This window comes from Arvicanthis niloticus, chromosome 1, assembly GCF_011762505.2.
Source record: "Arvicanthis niloticus isolate mArvNil1 chromosome 1, mArvNil1.pat.X, whole genome shotgun sequence".
NCBI lineage: Eukaryota > Metazoa > Chordata > Mammalia > Rodentia > Muridae > Arvicanthis > Arvicanthis niloticus.
The window spans coordinates 39,512,348-39,532,499 of NC_047658.1; the positions used below are offsets into that span (position 1 = coordinate 39,512,348).

A 20,152-nucleotide genomic window follows, 5' to 3' on the forward strand; every position below is an offset into this window, starting at 1 on the left:
GGGAGGCAGAGAGAAAGGCTAAGGTGCACATGTGTCAAGAGCTTTCTCTGTCCTGGTACCCGCAGGATGACATGAAGAGCAGAGGAGAGAGGTTGGTACATCAGGGTCATTGCAGCATTGTCACCCCATGGCCTCATCAAAGGGTTGGGGAAGCAGCTAGTCACTCACTCTGTACTCAGGTGGGAAAGGCAGAGTAGAGTTCTATGAGTGTGCTTGGTTTGCATCCCCAGTGAGTCCCACGTGTACTTTGAGTATAATGACCTAGACTTTCTATGTGTTCCTCATTATGAAAGACAAACAGACAAAACCCTAAGTTGTCTATTCTTAGCAGCAGTTACAATCTGGCTTAGACACGTTTCAGAGACCTTAACACTAGAACACATTACCTCAAGGTGCACCCGCTGGGTCCTCTCCTCGCTTACATGGATATGTTTGTCCTGTCCCTCCCAAGGAAAGGCAGGCCTGGCACTGCCCAATCTACCATCTCCTTATCTTTGCTGATTCTCTGTGGATGTTCAGGGCAGTCCATGGTGCTGTGAAGCCGATCCTGGTAGCAGACAGGAAGAGCTGGGGAGGATCAGAGGTGGATGACATTCACCTTTCTCTCCATACCTGCTGCTCCTCAAAACCTCACTTCCTTATTCTCATTTGTTCTTAAACATGTTTATAAAAGCCAAACCTAATGAAAATTAAAACATCCTACAAAGTATCGTTCATTTGCACCAGGCTCACACACACTGTAGCATGCATGCATGTGTGTGCTAGCACCCTGCAAGGGAAGGTGCTGGCTCTGGGTGCCTGCATGTGTGACCACATGACAACTGGCTAGCTTTGCATAGTGGCTGTTCCATCTGTGCTGCCATGAGCCTATGGGTTTCCATTTGCTCCGTCTCCTTGCTGCTACACACTGCCATTGGTCTTCTCCGCTGTGGACATTCTGGAGGGCATGTTGCAGCATCTCCTAAGGTCTAGGTTTCACTCACCAGCAGTGAAGTTGAGCATTTTTGTTTGCCTCCCTTGGATACCCTTTTCTTGATCAGGGCCTGTTCAAGCCATTTTAGTTCGTATCTATTTAAGCTGGACCAATGTTTAGAAGGTCCTGAAAGATGATGCTTTAAACATGGAGGCTTGACACCAGACAGGCATCATTTTTACATGTGTATATATGGTCATATGTGTCATATGTGTCTAGGCATATGTCTGTGTTCATGCCTGTGAAAAGCAGCATTCTGCCTTGATTTCTCCCCACCTTGTGTTTTGAGGCAGGGTCTCTAACTTAAACCTAGAACTCAACAACTCAACTAGTTTTATTAGGTGTCTTGCTCTGGAGGTCTTGTCTCTGCCTCCCAAGTGCAGGGATTACGAATGGATTGCCATGGCCTCCCAGCATTTATGTAGGTGCAGGTGATCCAAACTCTGGTCCTTATGCTTGTGTGGCAACAAGCCATCCACTGAGCCCTAGAGATGCATCTTTAAAACCCCTCATGCCCTACTTCTCTGTGTCAGGCCATCCTTTGACAATTACTGAGCAGTTCTGGGTTGTTTCCCATCTCCAGTCCTAGTTCATACCCCTCAACAGTCATCCTTCCCCCACACTTTATCTTGGTGTCTGCATCTGAAGGACATGATCAAGAACTTCTGGGATTTTTTTGTTTGGTTGGTTTGGTTGTTTTGTTTTGTTTTGTTTTGTTTTTAACTCAGACTGTCTTCTGCGCATCCTCAAGTACCTGGCTCTCACATTAGGGTAAGATTTCAACTTGCTTACACCTCCCTCTCACAGGCCCTACAGAGTCATGGAGCCTCTGCTGTGGAGCCCAGGGGCCTTGGCCTTCTAGTTCTCTGTCAGAATAAAGGACATAGGCCCTTTGTTCTGCTCTCAAAAGGGAATGTCTATTCTATTATGAACTCATTTTTACTGTCCTCAGTTTTGCTTTGCTGTGCTAGGATTTTGTTGACTTAGTCTTCTTAGATGTGTTTTGTTTTAATCCACCCTGAATGGCTTCAGGGGACCTCCAGGGTGAACAAGAGTCCCAGATCTCTGCACACACCACAGGTGGATCCCGCCTCTCCTCCCTGCCCTTGCTGATTCAACAAAATATCTCCCAAAGCCCAGGCCCTTATGTCTATGACTCACTCAGGCTTTGTCCAGGCAACCCAGCATGGGGTGGTTGGTAAACTCTGTCCTACCTGTGTCATCCTCCGTAGACCTTTTTCCAGCCACACCCTCCCACAGCGACTCTTAATTGTCTCTCTGTGCCATGGATGAAGGGCCTCTTTTCCTAAAGGCTGCAGAATCGCTATGCGTGTGGGAAGATCCCACCAATGACCTGGTAATTCCACACAGTCTCTATGGTTGCCATCCCTCTCAACTACAGGAATGCTGAAACCATGAATAATGCCAAGCCCTATATATGCTATGTCCTTCCTATACGACCAGGCCCATGAGAAGTTTAACTTTAAAATTAGGTACAGTAACAGGTTAATAACAACGATAAACAAAATAATCACAACTATTGGCTATAATAAAGGCATTTAATACTTATGAATTATATATTTGTGGCATTTCCTATTCTATATTGTTAGACTATGTTTGATTGTCCGTAGCTGAAACTACAAGAAGTAACACTGTGAATCTGAGAAATCACCACACTGCAGCTGGACATGAAGAGTAAGGGCCTGTGTGCCCCTGCCATATGTGGTAGGGGGAATTACTAGGGTAGTGGACCACGTAGCTAGTTGGTCAATATTTCTTTTTTTCTCCATGTTGGTCAGAATGACGATTCTAATTGGGATTCTCTCTCTCTCTCTCTCTCTCTCTCTCTCTCTCTCTCTCTCTCTCTCTCTCCCTCTCTCTCTCCCTCTCTCTCTTTTTTTTTTTTTTTTTATCAATTTTTGAGTCATGGATCTTTTCTTTTTCCATCTTTGTATGTGTGCAATGTGCCTGTGTTTATGCATGTTTGCACTGTGTAGCTGTACATCCTATGTGCACATGGATGTGGAGGCCCAAGATTGATATTGGGACCCATCCACCATAGCTCTTCCACCTTGTTCATCAAGATGGGATCTCTCAATCAAACCCTGTGATCCTTGAGATGGCTAGTTCTGTTAGCCAGCTTGCTCCTGGGAATCCTCTGTCTCTGTCTTCCAAGGCTAAAAGTACAAGCAGGATATCATGCCCATCCAGTATTTACATGGATTCTTGGATTCCAAGCTTCATTATTCATGCTTATGTGGCAAGCACTTCAGCCAGTACGCCATCTCCCCATCCCTTGTGGACACTTTGACCAGAGTAAGTTTACCATGAAGAAACCCTTGCTTTATAATGATTAGAGTCAATGAAAAATTAGAGTCAATGAAAAATAGGTACTTAGAGACAACCAGAACTCTGATGGATACAGAAGGCATAGATGTAGGCAGAGTCTTCGTGTCTCATCTAGATGAGGATGCCCCCTTATACACCTAGGTCTGACACTGTGTTAGCATTCTCAGAGAGGTCTCAGCTAGAGGGGAGAAACGTGTAAACTGAGCTCTCTGGGAAGGCAGGGTGGGTGTCAGAAGAGAGAAGCTGCATTGAAGAACAGGATTCTGCCTCAATGGTTCCTATCCTGGGGCATGAAGGAGGATGCTGCCCGAAGGCACTAATGAGGTGTGCTGAGGGAAATGGGGAGGAATGCCTGCTTCTCTTTAGTGTCTCTCTAGAACCTCTATTTGCCAAGCTGAGCACAAAGCCTGCTTTAACTAGAGACTCTTCTCATGCTATCCTGAGTGTCATTTCATTAAAATTTGCAAGACACTCTCCTATATTTCTATATCCTTTCTTAAATTGCTTTTATTTTTCAAGATAATATAATTACGTCATTTTTTTCCTTCCTGTTCCTTACTCAAGCCCCTTCTATAAGCCCCTCCCTGCTCGTGTGTGTGTGTGTGTGTGTGTGTGTGTGTACATACATATATATTTTTAAATACAACATGGTTAGTTTGTATAATGTTACTTGTGCATATAATTTCAGGACTGACTATTCATATTGGATGAACAGTTGGTTTGCTGTTCCCTGGGGAGGACTATTTTTCCCAGCATTCCTCAGTTGTCTGTAGTCCTTTGTATAGGTTTGAGGCCTTGTGGGCCTTCCTCTGTCTACAACATCATGTCTGTTGTTGTTGTCCTTGTTCAGCGCATGCTTAGTCAGTCATGTTGGTGAGACCTTGTTGGGGGGGAGGGTAGCTTCTGACACGCCTAGAAGACACACTCTCACAGCAAACTCCCTGATCCTCCAGCTCTTACGGTCTTTCCATGCCCCTCCCTTCCACGATGTTTCCTGAGCCTTACATGTGTCCACTGGAACTGGCTCTGCAATTCTGCATTTTGATTTGTTGTGATTTTTGTTTCGATTTGTTGTGATGTAATGTTCTCCATCTGCTGCACAGAGAAGTTCCCTAAATTAAGGGTGGGGCCTACATTTACCTGTGGGTTCAAAACAAACATTCAGAATGTTACCAATTATGTCCCAACCCTTTCAGTGATGGGATGTGACCGGGAAGACATGAGAACCCCTCCCCCACCTGCCCTTGGTCAGAGTGTTCTAGTGCAGCAACACAGAAAATCTTTTCAAGTTTGTGGGTTCTTTCTTCTTGCCCTAAGCTCATCTGATTGTGGTTAATTTTACTTTTGTCTCTTTGTAATAACTCCATCTCATGTTCATACAGCATACCCTGGTCTCTGTGTTTTCCTTTCACTCTTAAGTGTCTTTATGAGAGTTGTTTTAAAGTATTTGTCTATTAACAAATTTGTTTAACAACAGAGTTACCAGGGATGGGGTCTGCGAATACATTTTGTTGTATCTGTTTATGGGGTCTGTGGATACGTTTTGTTTTATTTGTTTATGGCTGAATGAGATCTCCATGTCGGGTGTCAATCTGAAGGAAAAGTTAAAGGTATTTTCTGAGGCTGGATGTTTTCCTGGCCAGGCCTCATAGTTTTCTAATTTCTGGAGATCCAATTACTTTTAAATGACTTAATCCCTTAACGTCTGGCACATTATCTATCTATCTATCTATCTATCTATCTATCTATCTATCTATCTATCTATCTACTTATTTATCTATTCATTTATTTATCTATTTACTTATTTTATTTATTTGAGGCAGGGTTTCTCTATGTAGTCCTGACTGTCCTGGAAACTGACAGGCATTAAGAAGGAAAAATCGTGCAGGATAGCTGATCTTTGAAAATCCCCAGAAGCCATGTCACCTGCTGGCATCTTCAGCAGTGTCAGCTCAGTGGTCAGAAGCACAGTCAGCACTTGGAGCACAGAGGCTGGATATTTGGTGAATGAGGCTTTTCTTACACCCCAGCTCCATCAAGATTTTGCCTGTCTTTCATAGTGCTTTGGGTGGAAGATGAATGTTAGCGTCCATCACACTAAAGGATGAAGTAGGTTAAAGCTAACTATAGTGTGCCAGCCAGGAATCTACAAGCTTTGACGTACACTCCCACATTTCAAAAGTAGTTACGGATGACAATTTTAGCTGTCTAGATAGAGACATATCCCTGCATTGTGGATGTAGGGAGATTCCTGGGGCTTTCCCCTCTGCTGTCTTCTTTGACATCTCTCTCCCTCTCCACCACTCTTTTCTCCTCCTCCTCTCCACCCCGCCCCCAACTCCTGTCATTTTAAAGTAATCAGTCTTCATGTAGTTCAGTTCAATCTGCTATGTATTGAGGTCCAACCCAGGCTCTGCTGGAGGCACCGGTGCAAGGTAGAATTTTAATATACAGCTAAGGAGAGGGGACATGGTTGAGCTTGGGACATTTTGCCAGAGGATACTGCTCTATTATGCATCCCTTCTTGTTTCCCAGTCCTGAGAACTTACCTATTACAATGGAAGTTTCTCTCTCAACGCCCCATGTGGTTTTAGGGGCCTAGTCCGTCTCCATTCCTTCTGTACTTGCTTTGTGATACAGAAACCCATTCTGTGGTACATGGTACCTGAGCCCAGAGTCCCTGGGAATATGGTGTGAGGTTGTATCTATCTAGGTTCCCGATACGATCACTTCTCTGAGATGTGCTTGCCTGGTGTTCTAGGCAGAAAACAGAACACAAGGTCCACCCTTCAGATCCCTTCAGCCCTTAAAGAACTGGCTTTTTCTTAACTTGACCCCTTGAAGAGCCATCAGTATGTGATTTTCCCAACCTTCTCCTCTATAGAGGAAGAAATTCTTTAGTGTGTGTGAGGCTGATGGGGACCTGCAAGAGGCCTTTCCTTCTACCTGGCATATTGTTCCCATGATACCTTGTATACTATGAGTGGTAGACTCATCCTCTCTACCAGATATTTTTGTAAAGTTTTATTACAACACAGCTGAACCCTTAATTTTACATGCTGTCTCTGCCTGTTTCTGTGCCAGTAGCAGTTGCTGCAATAAACTGTGTGGCTCAAAAGATCAAAGCTACTTATTCTCTGGCCCTTTTATAGAAAAGGCTCATTGATCGCTGGTATACATTTTTAATAATGACTTTTGCCATTCTCTATTCCTACATCTTTCCTCTAAAACCATGATCACTGGGTGGCCTGTAGACATGATGAGAGGCAAAGGGAAGGAAAGCAATACCCAACCCTCAAAACTTGGTTTGTGAGTACAACGTACAGGTACCAGATGTGTGAGTGTATAAATACCTACGATGCAATCAATTTCAATAAAAAGCAAGTAGTCACAGTGTGTCATCATGACTGTGGCACCATGGAGATGTGTGGGAGCCTTAAGCTTGTCTAGGTCAGAGTCCCTTGAGGATGCCTTGGGGCCTCTCAGAGAGGCTAAGCACCGCCACACCGTGGCCAACCCAGCCAGCATCCTGCCATTCTGTCTTAATGAACCTTAGATTTGTGCACTCTGCCAAGGAACACAGCCCATTCTCTAGAAATGCTTATCATCCAGCCAGTCTAGACATGACACCTAGGAATCCAGACCACAGTAGTAACCTCACACTTGCAGAGCTGAGACTTAACTGGCGGATATCCAGAGACCAACCATGCATGAATGTATTAGTCACCCCAGTTTGTTATAAAGTGAGAACTCTTTACTCCTCCTAAAACTTGGAAACTTCTAGAACATATCAAAAAGTATTTTAAAGATCTTTATTTATAGTGACTTTTTTTTTTAAGTAACAAAATTTCCTTTAGGATGTTCAGGGTTACACATGACCAAGTCTTAAATCTGGATAGAAGATACAACTTTTGGGTCTTGCTGAACTGATACTCACTGTATTCTGTTTCCAGATGACTTTTTTTTTTTTTTTTTTAACAGTCTTCCTATGTAATTTTCTGCTGAACACACTTTAACATGGTATGGGGCTGGGCCTACCCAGATGTGATCTATACGAGAGACCCAGTTAGTCTGGATACCTTACCCACACCTTCCTAGCAACAGCCCAGTCAGTACCTCTACTGTTTCCACCAGGCCAGCTGGCTGACACAGATCTTCTTCTTATTTCTAGCCCTGGGCCTGGAGGCACACACTGTCAGGGTGCCAGCGTAGAACATGCTGCCTGCGAGAACCTGCCTTGCCCCAAGGGTGTGCCCAGCTTCCGGGACCAACAGTGTCAAGCCCATGACCGACTGAGCAGCAAGAAGAGAGGCCTGTTGACAGCAGTGGTGGTTGATGGTAATGGCATGTGGCCCTTCCTTTCAATGTAGCCTCCCTCACTCTTTTCCCAAGAACTGTAAAACCCAGTGAGAGATGCTTATAATCTTCAACTCCCAGCCCAGCCCACCTGAGAACACTCCTGTCTGCTACCCAGGTTACTCATGATCCTGCTCCTGCAATAGTGAAGCTAAATTCTAACAACTTGCAATCTCCCACACAGGCCATAAAGGCAGACGGTAGGCTAGATTCATGTTCAGCAAGGCAAGCATGCTAGCATGTGTTTCTCACTATGCTGTGTTCTGACGTACCAAGAGTAGAATGGTGTGTTTTGAGTGTGTGAAATTTTGCTTTCCTGGGCTCACTCGGGTTGGCTTTACTCTTTGCCGGGAATACTTGGAAGACTTTTGAGAACCACGTACAATATAGGAAAGAGGGAAACCAGCACAGGTCTCGTTTTCTTTCTAAAAGCGTTCTCTCCCACTAGGAGACTATGCCATAAGCTGCCACTATATTTTCAGTTCGCAGAAACAAGCGTAGGTGTTGGGCCATGTCTCCATAAAATCTGTGATGTCTGGTCATTGTAGGTAAGGACAACCCAAGGCCTAGTCCAGAGTGTTGGGGTTTTGCCTAAAACGCTTTCCCTTTAAGAAACAGGACTTTGTATTGTAATATGTACACTATGGTCCCACTTATCACGCATACCACTAGCCAGGCACACATTAGGTCCACGTTCACTGTCTGAGTATGCAAAAGAAGCTGCTGAGGATGGGAGGTGACAGGTTATGTGATGTCTAAGCTCCAGCAGCTGACAGAGTTGACTCAGAGAATAACCCACTGGCTCTCGGTACCCAAATACTCTGACAGGAAGGAAGAAGTCACGAGCACAGTGAGGGATCCTTAGAAGTAAAGCAACTGAGTCTAATTTCTATAACTGCCAAGTGGTTTTCAGAAGAATGAATTCTCACACCAAGCCTTGGTTTTCTTCCCCCCATGAAATCCCCACCTGTGATTACAAGTTCAAAGGCACCTAGTTGTTTCTGGGTTGGGGGAGCCCAGATATCCCCAGCTTTGGATCTGCAGCTCTTAGCTCTTACCTCAACAGTCTGACCTCTCAGTTTTGAGCTAGCTTGTAAAATAACACATGTTGTTTTCAATAGTACCTACTTGCCTGGGGACCTTTGAAGTAATTGAAAGCTCATTCCCCAGACAATTTTTCTTGTATTTAAAAAGATACCTCCTTGGTGGGGGTTGGGGTCATAATGATGGCCGTGCTGTCACTTAGCCAGCAGAATTCAGGAGGAGCTTAGCTTTCTCATCCCCAACTTTCCCTGAAGAAAGAGAGATGAGACAAGAGACTTCCCTCTCCCAAAATAAGGGGTGCTGTTGGAGGCACGCTTACTTTTCTATCTGGGCTAAAGTGATGCATGAGCATCCCAGAGGCTCCCAGATCCCTCAGGCATATTCATACCACTGATTGGAACCAAGACATTACCAGAGACAGCACTGTGTTCCAGGACAGCAGCTCACTGTGATGGGAACCACTCTGGTACCAAGCCTTCCATTGTCTCCAGAGAACCAGGGAAAGATGGTTTGAAGCCTCTTTTGTCCTCTCCTCCTTTCCTCGAGACAGAAGGCATGAGGGCTGAGATACCCTCACCCCTTGAACATTTCCACTCAGCTCTCTGTATGTGAGGGTGAGTTGTTCGTTGCTTTCTTGCTTTGCTTTTAATCAGTCTTGCTTCAGGTATTCAGGGTGGAAGTTCCACTTGAGTATCTCCATCTTAAATTTTATTGGCCACTAACCTCTTTTGCATGGCTGAATGTTTTGGTTCCCTTAATATCATGGTAACTAAGACTGCTGAGGGCCCAGGCCTCCCTCATGGGAAGGCTCCTTGAGAACTTTGACAGATCTAAGATGCATTTTCTCACACATTTGTCTCTCGTTCCATTCTACTCATGGAACAAATAATTAGATCTAACAAATGCCTTGACCTGAAAGGGCCAGCCATATTTGATAAGACTTACAGACTGGAGGTATTTAGCCTTTGAAGGAGAGACCTCTGGTTCAGGGCTTTGCGAGGGTAGCTTGACCCAATGTCCTCTGTGGTGAAATTGCCACGACTTCTTACGTATGAGGTTCCATTTCTCTCAGTACAAACAGAAGCCAGTATTTTGAAAAGCATTTCAGAAGGGCAACAATGCAATCACAAATGGCTGATTCAGATGGCTGATGATAAATGTTCCCCTGAAACCCCTCTTTCTAAAAGGCACAGTTCTAGCTGAGCTGTGATAGGAGTGATCCCTGTGGCTGGGCTCTGACTCCTCACAGCCTGTTATAACTGCCCTATTCATAGCGCTGCTATCGCTGCAGAATTCTTTGGCGAGTGACACACAATTCAGTAAAGGGGAAGCAGTATTTTCTCTTTTCTCCCGTTCCCTCTTTTAAAAAGAATTCTTGCAGAGGTAGACTTTCCGAAGGAGGACTCGGGACCACAAATCCATTCAACCTCCAAAGGAGGACAAAGACTCTCCTCAGAAAAGATCCCAAAGAGGAAAAGCCTTTAGACAGAAACCCGCTGAGGTGGCCACTTGCCAGATCTGTTTCTGCTTTCCCTGGGGGATCTTTTCACAGTAGAAACATCCAAAGGTTCAGACCCATGTGACCAGGCCAACAGCAGGCTCGATTCCTACTAAAGTGTTGGAAAGTTGTGTCTGGACAAAGTGGCTTTTTCCCAGATATTTTTTTTTCTTCACACAAGAGACATCTCCCATCCTCCAGTCTGAGTGTCTGAGCAAATAAGGGATGGGAGGCTCAGAGCCATGACACCTACTCAGCCAAGTGGCCCAGAGATGGAGGAGCATTGTGACAAAGATGAAGGGTGTTCCCAAAGGACCAATGAGGGGCTGGAACCAAGATATCTGAAAACATTAGGCCCTTCTTCTACGGCCTCCAGGAACCCTGCCCCAATGCAGGCTGCCTTTCTCTAAACCTCCTCAGACAGCCAACCAGGGAAACCCACAGTTCCAATGAAGTAAATCTGTGGCACATCTCCGAATCCTTCGAGGTCACTTATGGCTCAGAATTCAAAGCTCTGTAGTGTTTGAAAGTCAATGATGGCTCATATTAACATATTAACATATTATAGCCAGATATTAACATCCCTGCTGGCACCCAAGAGGACACATGGCAGCCTGCGGGGGTGGGGGGGTGGCTAATGAGGTGGGTCCTCATTCCTGTCAGGAAAGGCTGGTTTTACAGCCTGATAGTTTGCCACACATATGAGAAAACACTCGTTTTCAGAGCTTTGCATATTTCTAAATTATAAATAAGATAACCTATCCTTCTCTGAGACCCACAAGCCATGAGCCAGGGCCTCTCTGTGTCATGGAGTTTCAATATTGAGTTATCAGGGAAAAGACTTCAGTCATTCTGGCTGTGCTAAATGCTGTCCCATTAACTGAGACCTATCTGGAGGGTCTAGATTCTCCAGAAGAAAGACTCTGGTCTCTTCATAGTCAGGTGGACTTTACTGATCCAATCAGCTAAAGCCTGGTACCTAGGGACTGGTTACGAAGTCCTGGTGGACAGCTTGTAGGAGAGAAGACTGAGTAGCCAAGACAGAAGACAGAACTTAGATGATCATTCATTCTGGCCTCAACATTAATTAGACTCTGCCTTAAAAGTAAAGACAAAGTAAGACTCTGTAAGCGAGTCTGAGAGGGCTGTAAGAACATTGTGAGCCACAGTGTCCATGTTCCCTCTGGCGCTCGGGAGGAATTCCAGACCTCTAAGCTGATGTAATCACCAGCTCTCAAACCTCAGAGTCCATCTTTCTTGCCCTGGCTGTGGCTTCTGCTTCCTCTGGTCAGTCAGAAGCCCTTGCCAACAATCAGGCCTCTGAGAAGCCAGACAGAAGTCTCAGCCAGAGTTCATCTAAGCACACAGCATCCATGTAGGAGGCGTGTTCTAGGCATCTTTCCTTGCTGTTCCTGGCTGTGCAGCTTTTAAGATTCCATCCCTTCCCATACTCCTAGGGATGGAAGAGTTCTCACGCTGTGCTGGGGCTGAGACTCACCAGCTCATGATATTTAAAGGGACCTTTTCTCACGGAGATTTAACTTCCCACTCACAGCAACCTTGAGGGGACTATTCAGAGAATTTGGAGGAACTCTGAACCCATTTCTCTCAATTTAAAAGGACTGTCCTCAATCCCTTTTGGAGAAAGAACCCCCTTGGAGGGGATGGGCAAATGCAGGAAGTTCTAGCCAAGGAAAGAATCTCCTCCTCTCGCCTCTGCTGTCAAGCCCTGGTGTCCTGGTTTCCTGAGCCTGGAGGGCACCATCTACAGATGGCACAGTCAGAGGCAGGTAGAGCTCAGGAGAATGCCTTGCCTAAAAGCTCATGGCCAGCATCTGTCCACTGGAGTCACCTCCCCTGAATTAATGACTCCACATGTCTGAAATTTGTACCAAAGAACCAAAACTTTTATTTCTTTCCATGTTGGAACTTTGCAGACTCCAACTTTCCTCAGAAGAGCTTCTTGCCTTTCTGCCCAAATCCCATTCCCGTTTCTGTTCAAATCGGAGCATACACTTAGAAACCATAAATATTTATGAACATTGTGGTTTGGTTTGGGCGGTACCATTTTATCCCTTGGTATTTGGGGCCACGAGGGTTCCTCAGTCAGAGTAAACACTGATGGTCAAAAGAACATCAAGATGGAGCAAAGCAGAGAGTGGCTGTTCCTGTTGGAGGACTTGTATGTGTCCTCTGAGCCCACACTCATGTGCACTAAGTGGGGCAGGCATCATTTAGCGTGTGGTTCGGCATGTAGATGATCATAAATATCTATGACTTCTTCTTTATTACGTCATCATCGTCATCATCATTACTGCTGTCAAAAAAATCCATTGGCCCTCAGTGTTGAATTAACATGTTAATCCAAAGGAATTTAGCTACTTTTGAGCTACTTCTGCACAATGAGACCTTAGTGCATAGAATGCACCACTGGTGTGTCATAGACACACAAGACCATTCAGACTGCAGAGCTGGGTTGTGCCCCTAAGGCACTCACAGAGAGCCTCGAACCCCTGATGACCTCTCATCAATCCCATCCAATAAGCTTCCTAGAAGTTGACCTCAGTTTCCAACTCCGTCTTTCTTAGTTCTTCTATCACTGGCTGCTTTCTTGGGTCGCTTGCTCTAAATGGAGGGACAGCCACTTCCAACTGCTCACTAAGAAATGAGGCATTTCATGTAGAGCAGGCATTGTCCTCCTGGTGCTCATAAAAGACTCATGCCATGTGACCTGTCTCATGCAAAGGTCACCACACCTGTTCATCAGACAGCTAGGGCCTCAAGTACCGCTCATTGCCTGGTTTTAGCACTGCCTGTGGAGTGCTTGGGGTGTGGTGCTCCAGCCATACTTGACGAATAAGTAACTTGCCTAGGAAATTAAAGACCTCCAGTCTACTCTTCAAAGTCAATTATTTCATTTGCAACTAGATAGGAGAAGTGAGTTGAGCCTGAATCCTGGAAACTTCTTTCTCATACTCTCAGGTGACCTCCCATAGAGCTGGGTCATCATGGGCCATTAAACAAACAGGGGAACCCTTGAGATTGGGTAAGATGACGAGTCTGCTCTGACAACCCCTCTCCAACGGGGATGCTGAGACCTCCAATGCCATGTCCGCTACCAAACCCTTTAGGTATCCCTCCCCTGCCAGAGACCACCAAAATGGGCTCACTGGGGAAGGCTGATGCTGGAGACACCCCAACAAGGTAGCATAAAGTCTCTGTGGCTCTTTCAGGATTTCCTTTCAAACTAACCTGAGAAATGGGTTAGGGCTAGGTGACAGGGGAGGCAAAAAAAAAAAAAAAAAAACCAAAACAAAACAAACAAACAAAAAACGTTCTTCTTATTCAACCAGTTTCAGAGATGAGGTCCATTCATTTGTTCAAATACATTTTAAGTCTCATTTTAAGTCTCCAGTTCTAGTCTAGGAACAGAAGATACAAGCATGGTCCCTTGGCCCCTAAGGGTTTCCATACTTCCGTCTGAAGGTACAAGTCAAAAATCCTTCCTTCATCCAAAATATGTGCAACGATAAGTCTTCCAAACTGGGACTCTTTTTGGACTTGGCAATATTTGCATATACACAATGAGCTATCTCTGCGGCAGGACACAGTCTAAACATGAATTTCATTTATGGCTTATATACATGTTATATACATAGCCTAAACATAATCTTATAATTTTAATACACCTGTGTTTTAGCTGCTTTTATCACATGAGAGGTGTGGAATTTTCTCTTTGGAATGTCATGTGAGAGTTCAGAAGGTTTGAGAACTTGAAGGGGTTTTTTTGTCTTTTTTTGTTTTGGGGGAGGTTGGGGAAGTGAGGTTTTTTGCTTAGTTTTTTTTGTTTTTTGTTTTGTTTTGGGGGGTTTTTTGTTTGTTTGTTTGTTTGTTTTGGTTTTGGATCCTGGAGTCTTTAGTATTTATCACTCGAGCCTGCCTCATAAGGAGAACCCTTCATGTCTAGGATTTGCTCAAACAATTCTAGACCTCCAGGCCAATGGCTATATACACCAAGTGCACATGGAGATGCCTGGCTGATCCCATGTTAGAGTGGCAGAAGGGAAAACCCTGGGTTGGAAGCTTCTGGGTTGATAGGAGCCTCCTACAAAGGCGAGTAGAAAGAGACGTTTGCAGGCAGAAGGAACAGCATAGACAAAGACAGAAGATCTTAATGTGATCTATAAACTCACATTGTCCCAGAAGCACTGGGAACAGGAACTTATTTCTAGCTGCTGACCTGGCTCTCATGAGTAGTCCCAGTGGTCTCTGTGTCCCCTTCCTAGACCTTCACTCAGGTTCTTCCAGAACTGTCAGGCCTCGTATCACAGCTCTACGGTTACAGCCCAGCAGCTGGACTAGTGAGGGACAGAACTCTGAAACGTTGTTAGTGGACACACACTAGCGCTCTTAGGGAAACAACTGTCATGGAGACCGAGGGGCCTCTTGACCCCTACCCAGGGCATTCTCGTTCACCCTCCCCTACTTTCCCACCTTACTGTAGCAGGCCCCCGCCTCAGCTTTGACACACAGTCACTTATGCTTAGGCTGACTAGCTCATAGCCTTTGTGCAGCTGCTGTATCTATTGACTGGACGAAGAGGGAGTATCATGTATCTGCAAAGGAGGAGAACTAAGGGAAGGAAGCCCACAGAGGTGTCTGCTCTGCCATTTCCTGAGGCAGGGGATCCTGACCTGTGTGTTATGTATTGAGGACAGAGCTAAGTGCCCGAGATCTTTATCTGCACTAATGACTCTGCCATTGGGGTCAGTGCTCACTTCTGCTTGTCCATCCCCTCTCACCCCACCCCCCACATTGCCCACATATCCCTTCCCACATAAACACCCACCAACCTTTCCCTCCTCAGATAAACCCTGTGAACTCTACTGCTCACCCCTCGGGAAGGAGTCCCCGCTGCTGGTGGCTGACAGGGTCCTGGATGGCACACCCTGCGGACCCTACGAGACTGACCTCTGCGTGTATGGCAGATGCCAGGTGACCTAATTTTCCTACTGTCCTTGGTGGGGCTGTGGAGAAAGGTTCCTTTATCCCCAAAATGGATCTATGATGGATCTGGGGCTTTTGTGGGTCCGTTGGGAGGAGGTTTTCTCAAAGAGGCCTTTGCTGCTCTCCGTGGCCAGTGGCCACCAGCAAATGCTCTGCCCTTGACAGCGACTGAGTATTATGTCCATGGTGGGCTTAAGTGGCAGAAAGATCAGCAGCCTCTTGAAACTATTTGAAAATTCCTCTAGATATCGTGATTTATAAGACCTGGTGTGCATGAGATAAGACTGGAGGATGAGCAGGCAGCATACTCCGTCTACTTACAAACACTTAATGGAACTAAGCAAGCACCTTTGCACAGTGTCCAGGGAGGGACATCTGAGGAGCCCTCTACCCTCTGGGCCATAGATCCCAAACTTGTGACTTGTTACAAAATTGACAAATAGCCAAAGCAAGGAAGATACAGCTCAGGTAAGGCAACCTCTGCCCGCAGGGCTCATCTCCTCGTGACTCAGCTCCATCTGAGCATGCACAGCCTGCACAGGGACTAGCCCTCTCAAGCAGCTGTGGTGAAGAGTTATAAGCCAGCTTATACACAACGGAACTATTTCCCACTGTGCGGAGACACAGAAAGCCAAGTTCTCAACACGGGGCATATTTCACATCTGGAGAGGGTTCACTTCTCACAAACAGCTTCTTTTTTTTTCCATCCTTGCATGATAGAGGGGCAAAAGCTGCTCTCAGGGGTCTCTTTTAGGAAGACACTAACTCCATCTTTGGACATTCTGCCAGCAGGATGTAATCAGATCCCAATGGCGCATTTCCTAATAATATCACCTTGGGGCGATGGGAATTGGGAGGATACAAACCTTCAGTCCAGCGTGCCCAGCCACTGTCACTCTGTGCCTTTACTGTGTCCCTGTCAAGTGAGCCTATCAAGAGCTGTTAGAGGAAGACACAGATGGAATCTCAGTATCTCTGTTGGCTCCTGCAGCAAACAGTTTCAACCTAAGTAGGTTTTCTCCCTGGATAGCCCAAGCCAGTCACATGGGTTAATCTTTCAAGGAAACATATGCTGGCTTTGTATCTAAACAGATAAACTGAGTGCCCATGAGTCTTAGCAAAGACACCTCCCAGAAACCAAGGAATGCTTGAGCAGGCCCTTCTGGGATACTTTACTGTAGCAAAGAATGTTCCAGGCCCTGTTTCTGGACAGCATGAAGAAAGCCCTTATCATTACTACTGAATCAAAGCATTGCTGACAGTTCTCAAGAAGCCTGCAAATGTTCTCTGTTTCCTAATTCCATGCTTGCCTGGATCATCCTGCATGTTGGCATATTGCACACCGGTGATGTAATTCTTTTGCTGGCAGCTTTACAAGTCAAAGCTCTTGTACCTTTTAGGTCAGTGCCAGCTGAGCCACCCTGGCCCCTTGCAGGCATCTGCTTCAGTAGTCGTGCCAGCAAGGAGGTACTTCTAAGAATCCTAAGATTCTCCAGCCAGTGAAGCCTGTGTTCATTCTGAACATAACTTCAGTTCCTAATAGTCTGTGCCCATAGCACATCCATGAAACTGGATTTAATCTCAGTTCAACTTGAGAATGTCCCATGTATTTTGACAATAAATTTCTCAGATCCTTGCCCAAATGTAGACTCTGCATACTATAATAATGACCCACACTGGGAAAGTTGGCCCATAGGCATAACAGTGGCATGAATATTATGGGTGTAAACAACCACTTCCTGGTTGGATCTAAAACTTCCTCCCTCGGAGAAAGCATATCCCTGGTACAATATCTGGTTAAAAACCTGTGACATGAAAACTCACAGGTCTCAGAGGTAACCCTGTTACTATTATTTTGCTAAATAAACAGAGTATCAAACTGTCTTCTAAATGTATGTCTCTATGCTCGTAGATAGTGGAGTGCTTAGTTCTCATCAGAGACTGTTCTTTGTACAATGGACTATGGTTAATACAGAAGCTCATATCTGATAAAAAGGGCAGAGAATAAGCATCTGTAGAGTTCTTAGCCACAAATGGGACATCCATATCATTCCTCTGAAGGGTCAGGGAATTGACCCTTCAGAATTAGGAAACAGGGAATGCAAAAATATTATAAGAGTCAAGTATTGGGGAGAAATGTTGCAAAGCAGTATCTTCTGGACAAGATGGGACCACTACACTCAAACTTAAGTAGCTGTGGTTGTCTGTGCAAGACCTTAATGAGATCAAGCCAATGATGTTATAGCTTAGAGGTAGGAGGGATTCGTGAAGCTCCCACCCGTGAGGAGCTATTGACCATTGATGGCTTCTGAGGGGAGGGATAGAGAATCCCTTTTCTCTAAGGATATGGCCACACTCCAGTGGATGGCTCCACACCCTAACAAAAATTTGACTCAACGGAGTATTGTTTTAAGGTTGAGAGAGGGGTGGAAAGTTGAGAGGGAATAGGGACGTGTGGGGGGGGGGGGGGGAGAATCCTGGAGGAATAAGGAATCAATATGAACAAATGATAGTGTATGAAGTACCCAAAGAATTAATAGAAGTATATATTTAAATTCCAAAATAGTCCTGAAGAAAAAGAAATAAAATCATAAAGGGCTAGTATATGTGAAGGAGGAAAAAAAAATAAACCCTGCCCCAGAAAAGCCATTGAGGGAGTCATGACTGAGAACTGAGAAGGACTGAACAAGGCATCATGGCAGTCATTGGAGAGAAGACAGCCTTGGAGAACCCTGGTGGAACTAAGAGCAGAGATCTCCCAGCACAAGGGGGCAAGAGCAAAGCTGCCTCAGTCAAGGCGTGAAAACTCAGGGCAGTGGAACATGAGAGACAGGCCTGACTCAGGGGGATCAGACGCAGGGAGAGTTTGGGTTTACTCCAAGTGTGATCAAGAGATCGAAGGAGAGGGGCAAAGCATTCTTGGTCACTGGAATTGGCTGGGATGGAGCCTGAGTAGACTGTTATAGAAGCTCACCTTGCTGGGAAGAACTGGGGTGCTTGCAAGACAGAGAGAAGTAGGGGGGGCTTGCAAGACAGACTAGGAGATGATTAAATTCAGGGTGCATTTGGAGAAAGAAGGAGTTAGACTTTAGCAGTACTGTGTTCAAATACCTAAAAAGTCCACCTCAAAAGAGGGAATGCTTACTTCATCTCACTTTTACAGGCTTCAGTCTACCATGGCAGGCAAAGCTTGGCAGAGCCAAGCAGTTCACACCAGTGTCAAGAGACGACACCTATGCCAAGAGACAATGCGTATGCTGCACTTTCTATCTCTTCCTCCTTTATTCTGTCTGGGCCCTTCCTTCAACTTGGAATGTGCTGGGTCTCCTCTGTTGGTTAATCCTCCCTGGAAACACCCTCAGGCTTGATTCACCAATCTCCTAGGCACTTCTCAAGCTAATCAAGATGACAGTATTAACCATGGGGGAAGACAAACTGAGCTGGTGAGCTTCGGGTAGAAGTTGTACAGAGTCGGTGTGCATATGTTGACACCAACTATAGCATTTCATAGTCATGGGTCTGCTTCCTGAGTCTTCAGATGGAGTTCAGTATAGCAGTGAAATCAAAACAACAGTGTGGTGGCTCATACCCATCTTGAGTAAGAAGGTTCTGAACCAAGAGTGGCCCTGTGCATAGTAAAGTAGACAGTGGATGTTATCCAGAGACCAAAACATCAGGCTAGGCAGGTATCTGGGTATTGTCAAATGGCTTAGAGATTTCAGGCTAGGATGGTATGCTTATCATTTTCAAGCCATACTGGTAATGTCTGACTAGACAAGTTGGGCTGGAGCAGCTTTGGAGATCAAATGATCTGCTAAATCCGAACATTGTCTAGAATTCTGAAAAGGTTACACATCAGACTCTTGGGACTATAATTGTAGGGTAAAGTAGAGGAAGAACTGGGCTTAAGACTTTTGGTTGTTGAAGTCTATGGAGAAGGTGAATTGCTAAGAAAATCAGAGAAAAGCAGAAGGTTGGCTCAAAGTTGGCATATACTCAGTTAATCATGCCCAGGTAGCTGGGAAAGTGAGGAGAGAAGAAGTCACAAGAGCTGAGAGAGAAACAGACAAGAGCCATAACACTGATACATTTTCTTATTTCCACATTACTATCTCTTTCTTACACACCTTTGTCCTCAAGTTAGACACAGTAGGTCATCAATAAAGGCTTTGGATGGATTCTGTCTATAGATCCAACTAACTTTAAATACAAAATACTTGAGAAAAAAATTGTATTTTTCCTGAAAACATGCAATCTCTTTTCTTATCATTGTTATCAGTTTATTATTATTTAATTATAAACAATATAAAATTATTTACATATACATGTATTCATCTTCACATCTACTCCAGAGACAAGTGAAAGCAAGAGAATGTGTGCAGGTTCTGGATAAATCCTACATCACTTTCTGTAAGGGACTCGAGCATCCCTGGATCTTCCTATTCTTGAAGAGTTCTAGAACCAATCCCCAATGGATGCAGAGAGACAAGTATATACAAATTGAAGATAGTGTGGGTGTTATACTGTGACAAACGCTAAAGAGAAGGTCAAAGAGGAGGAGAAGGAGGACGAAGCCTCGGCCATTAGATGTGCTGACAGGAGGGTGTTTGCTGCTGGCAACAGGGCAAAACTTCTAGGCCTGGAATCCAGGATTCAAATCAATAGAGACCAATACTTTTCATTCCTGGGGCAAAAGATGTCTTCTGCACATGGCCTGTACTTGGCACACTCCAGCACATGGCACACTCCAGCACATGGCCAGCACATGGCCTGCACGTGGCACACTCCAGTACATGGCACACTCCAGCACATGGCTCTGAACTAGATCTCTTTGAACTTAAGTATGCACGTGATACAGGAACTGCCTTGACCAAAGAGAACTTGTGCATAGCTTGCCAGTTCCATGGCATCTTGCACTCTTCGTT

General features: G+C 45.2%; 1 protein-coding gene across 2 annotated transcripts in view; it reads left to right on the top strand.

Moving 5' to 3' along the window:
* The window catches only part of Adamts17 (ADAM metallopeptidase with thrombospondin type 1 motif 17), a 303,487-nt gene that overhangs the window by 194,097 nt on the left and 89,238 nt on the right, over positions 1 to 20,152 (top strand). For both annotated transcript variants that reach the window (XM_076935565.1, XM_034511269.2), the window contains exons 13-14: positions 7,494 to 7,660; positions 15,088 to 15,215. In XM_076935565.1, coding sequence (XP_076791680.1) covers positions 7,494 to 7,660; positions 15,088 to 15,215 — 295 coding nt within the window. The remainder of the gene's footprint in view (positions 1 to 7,493; positions 7,661 to 15,087; positions 15,216 to 20,152) is intronic.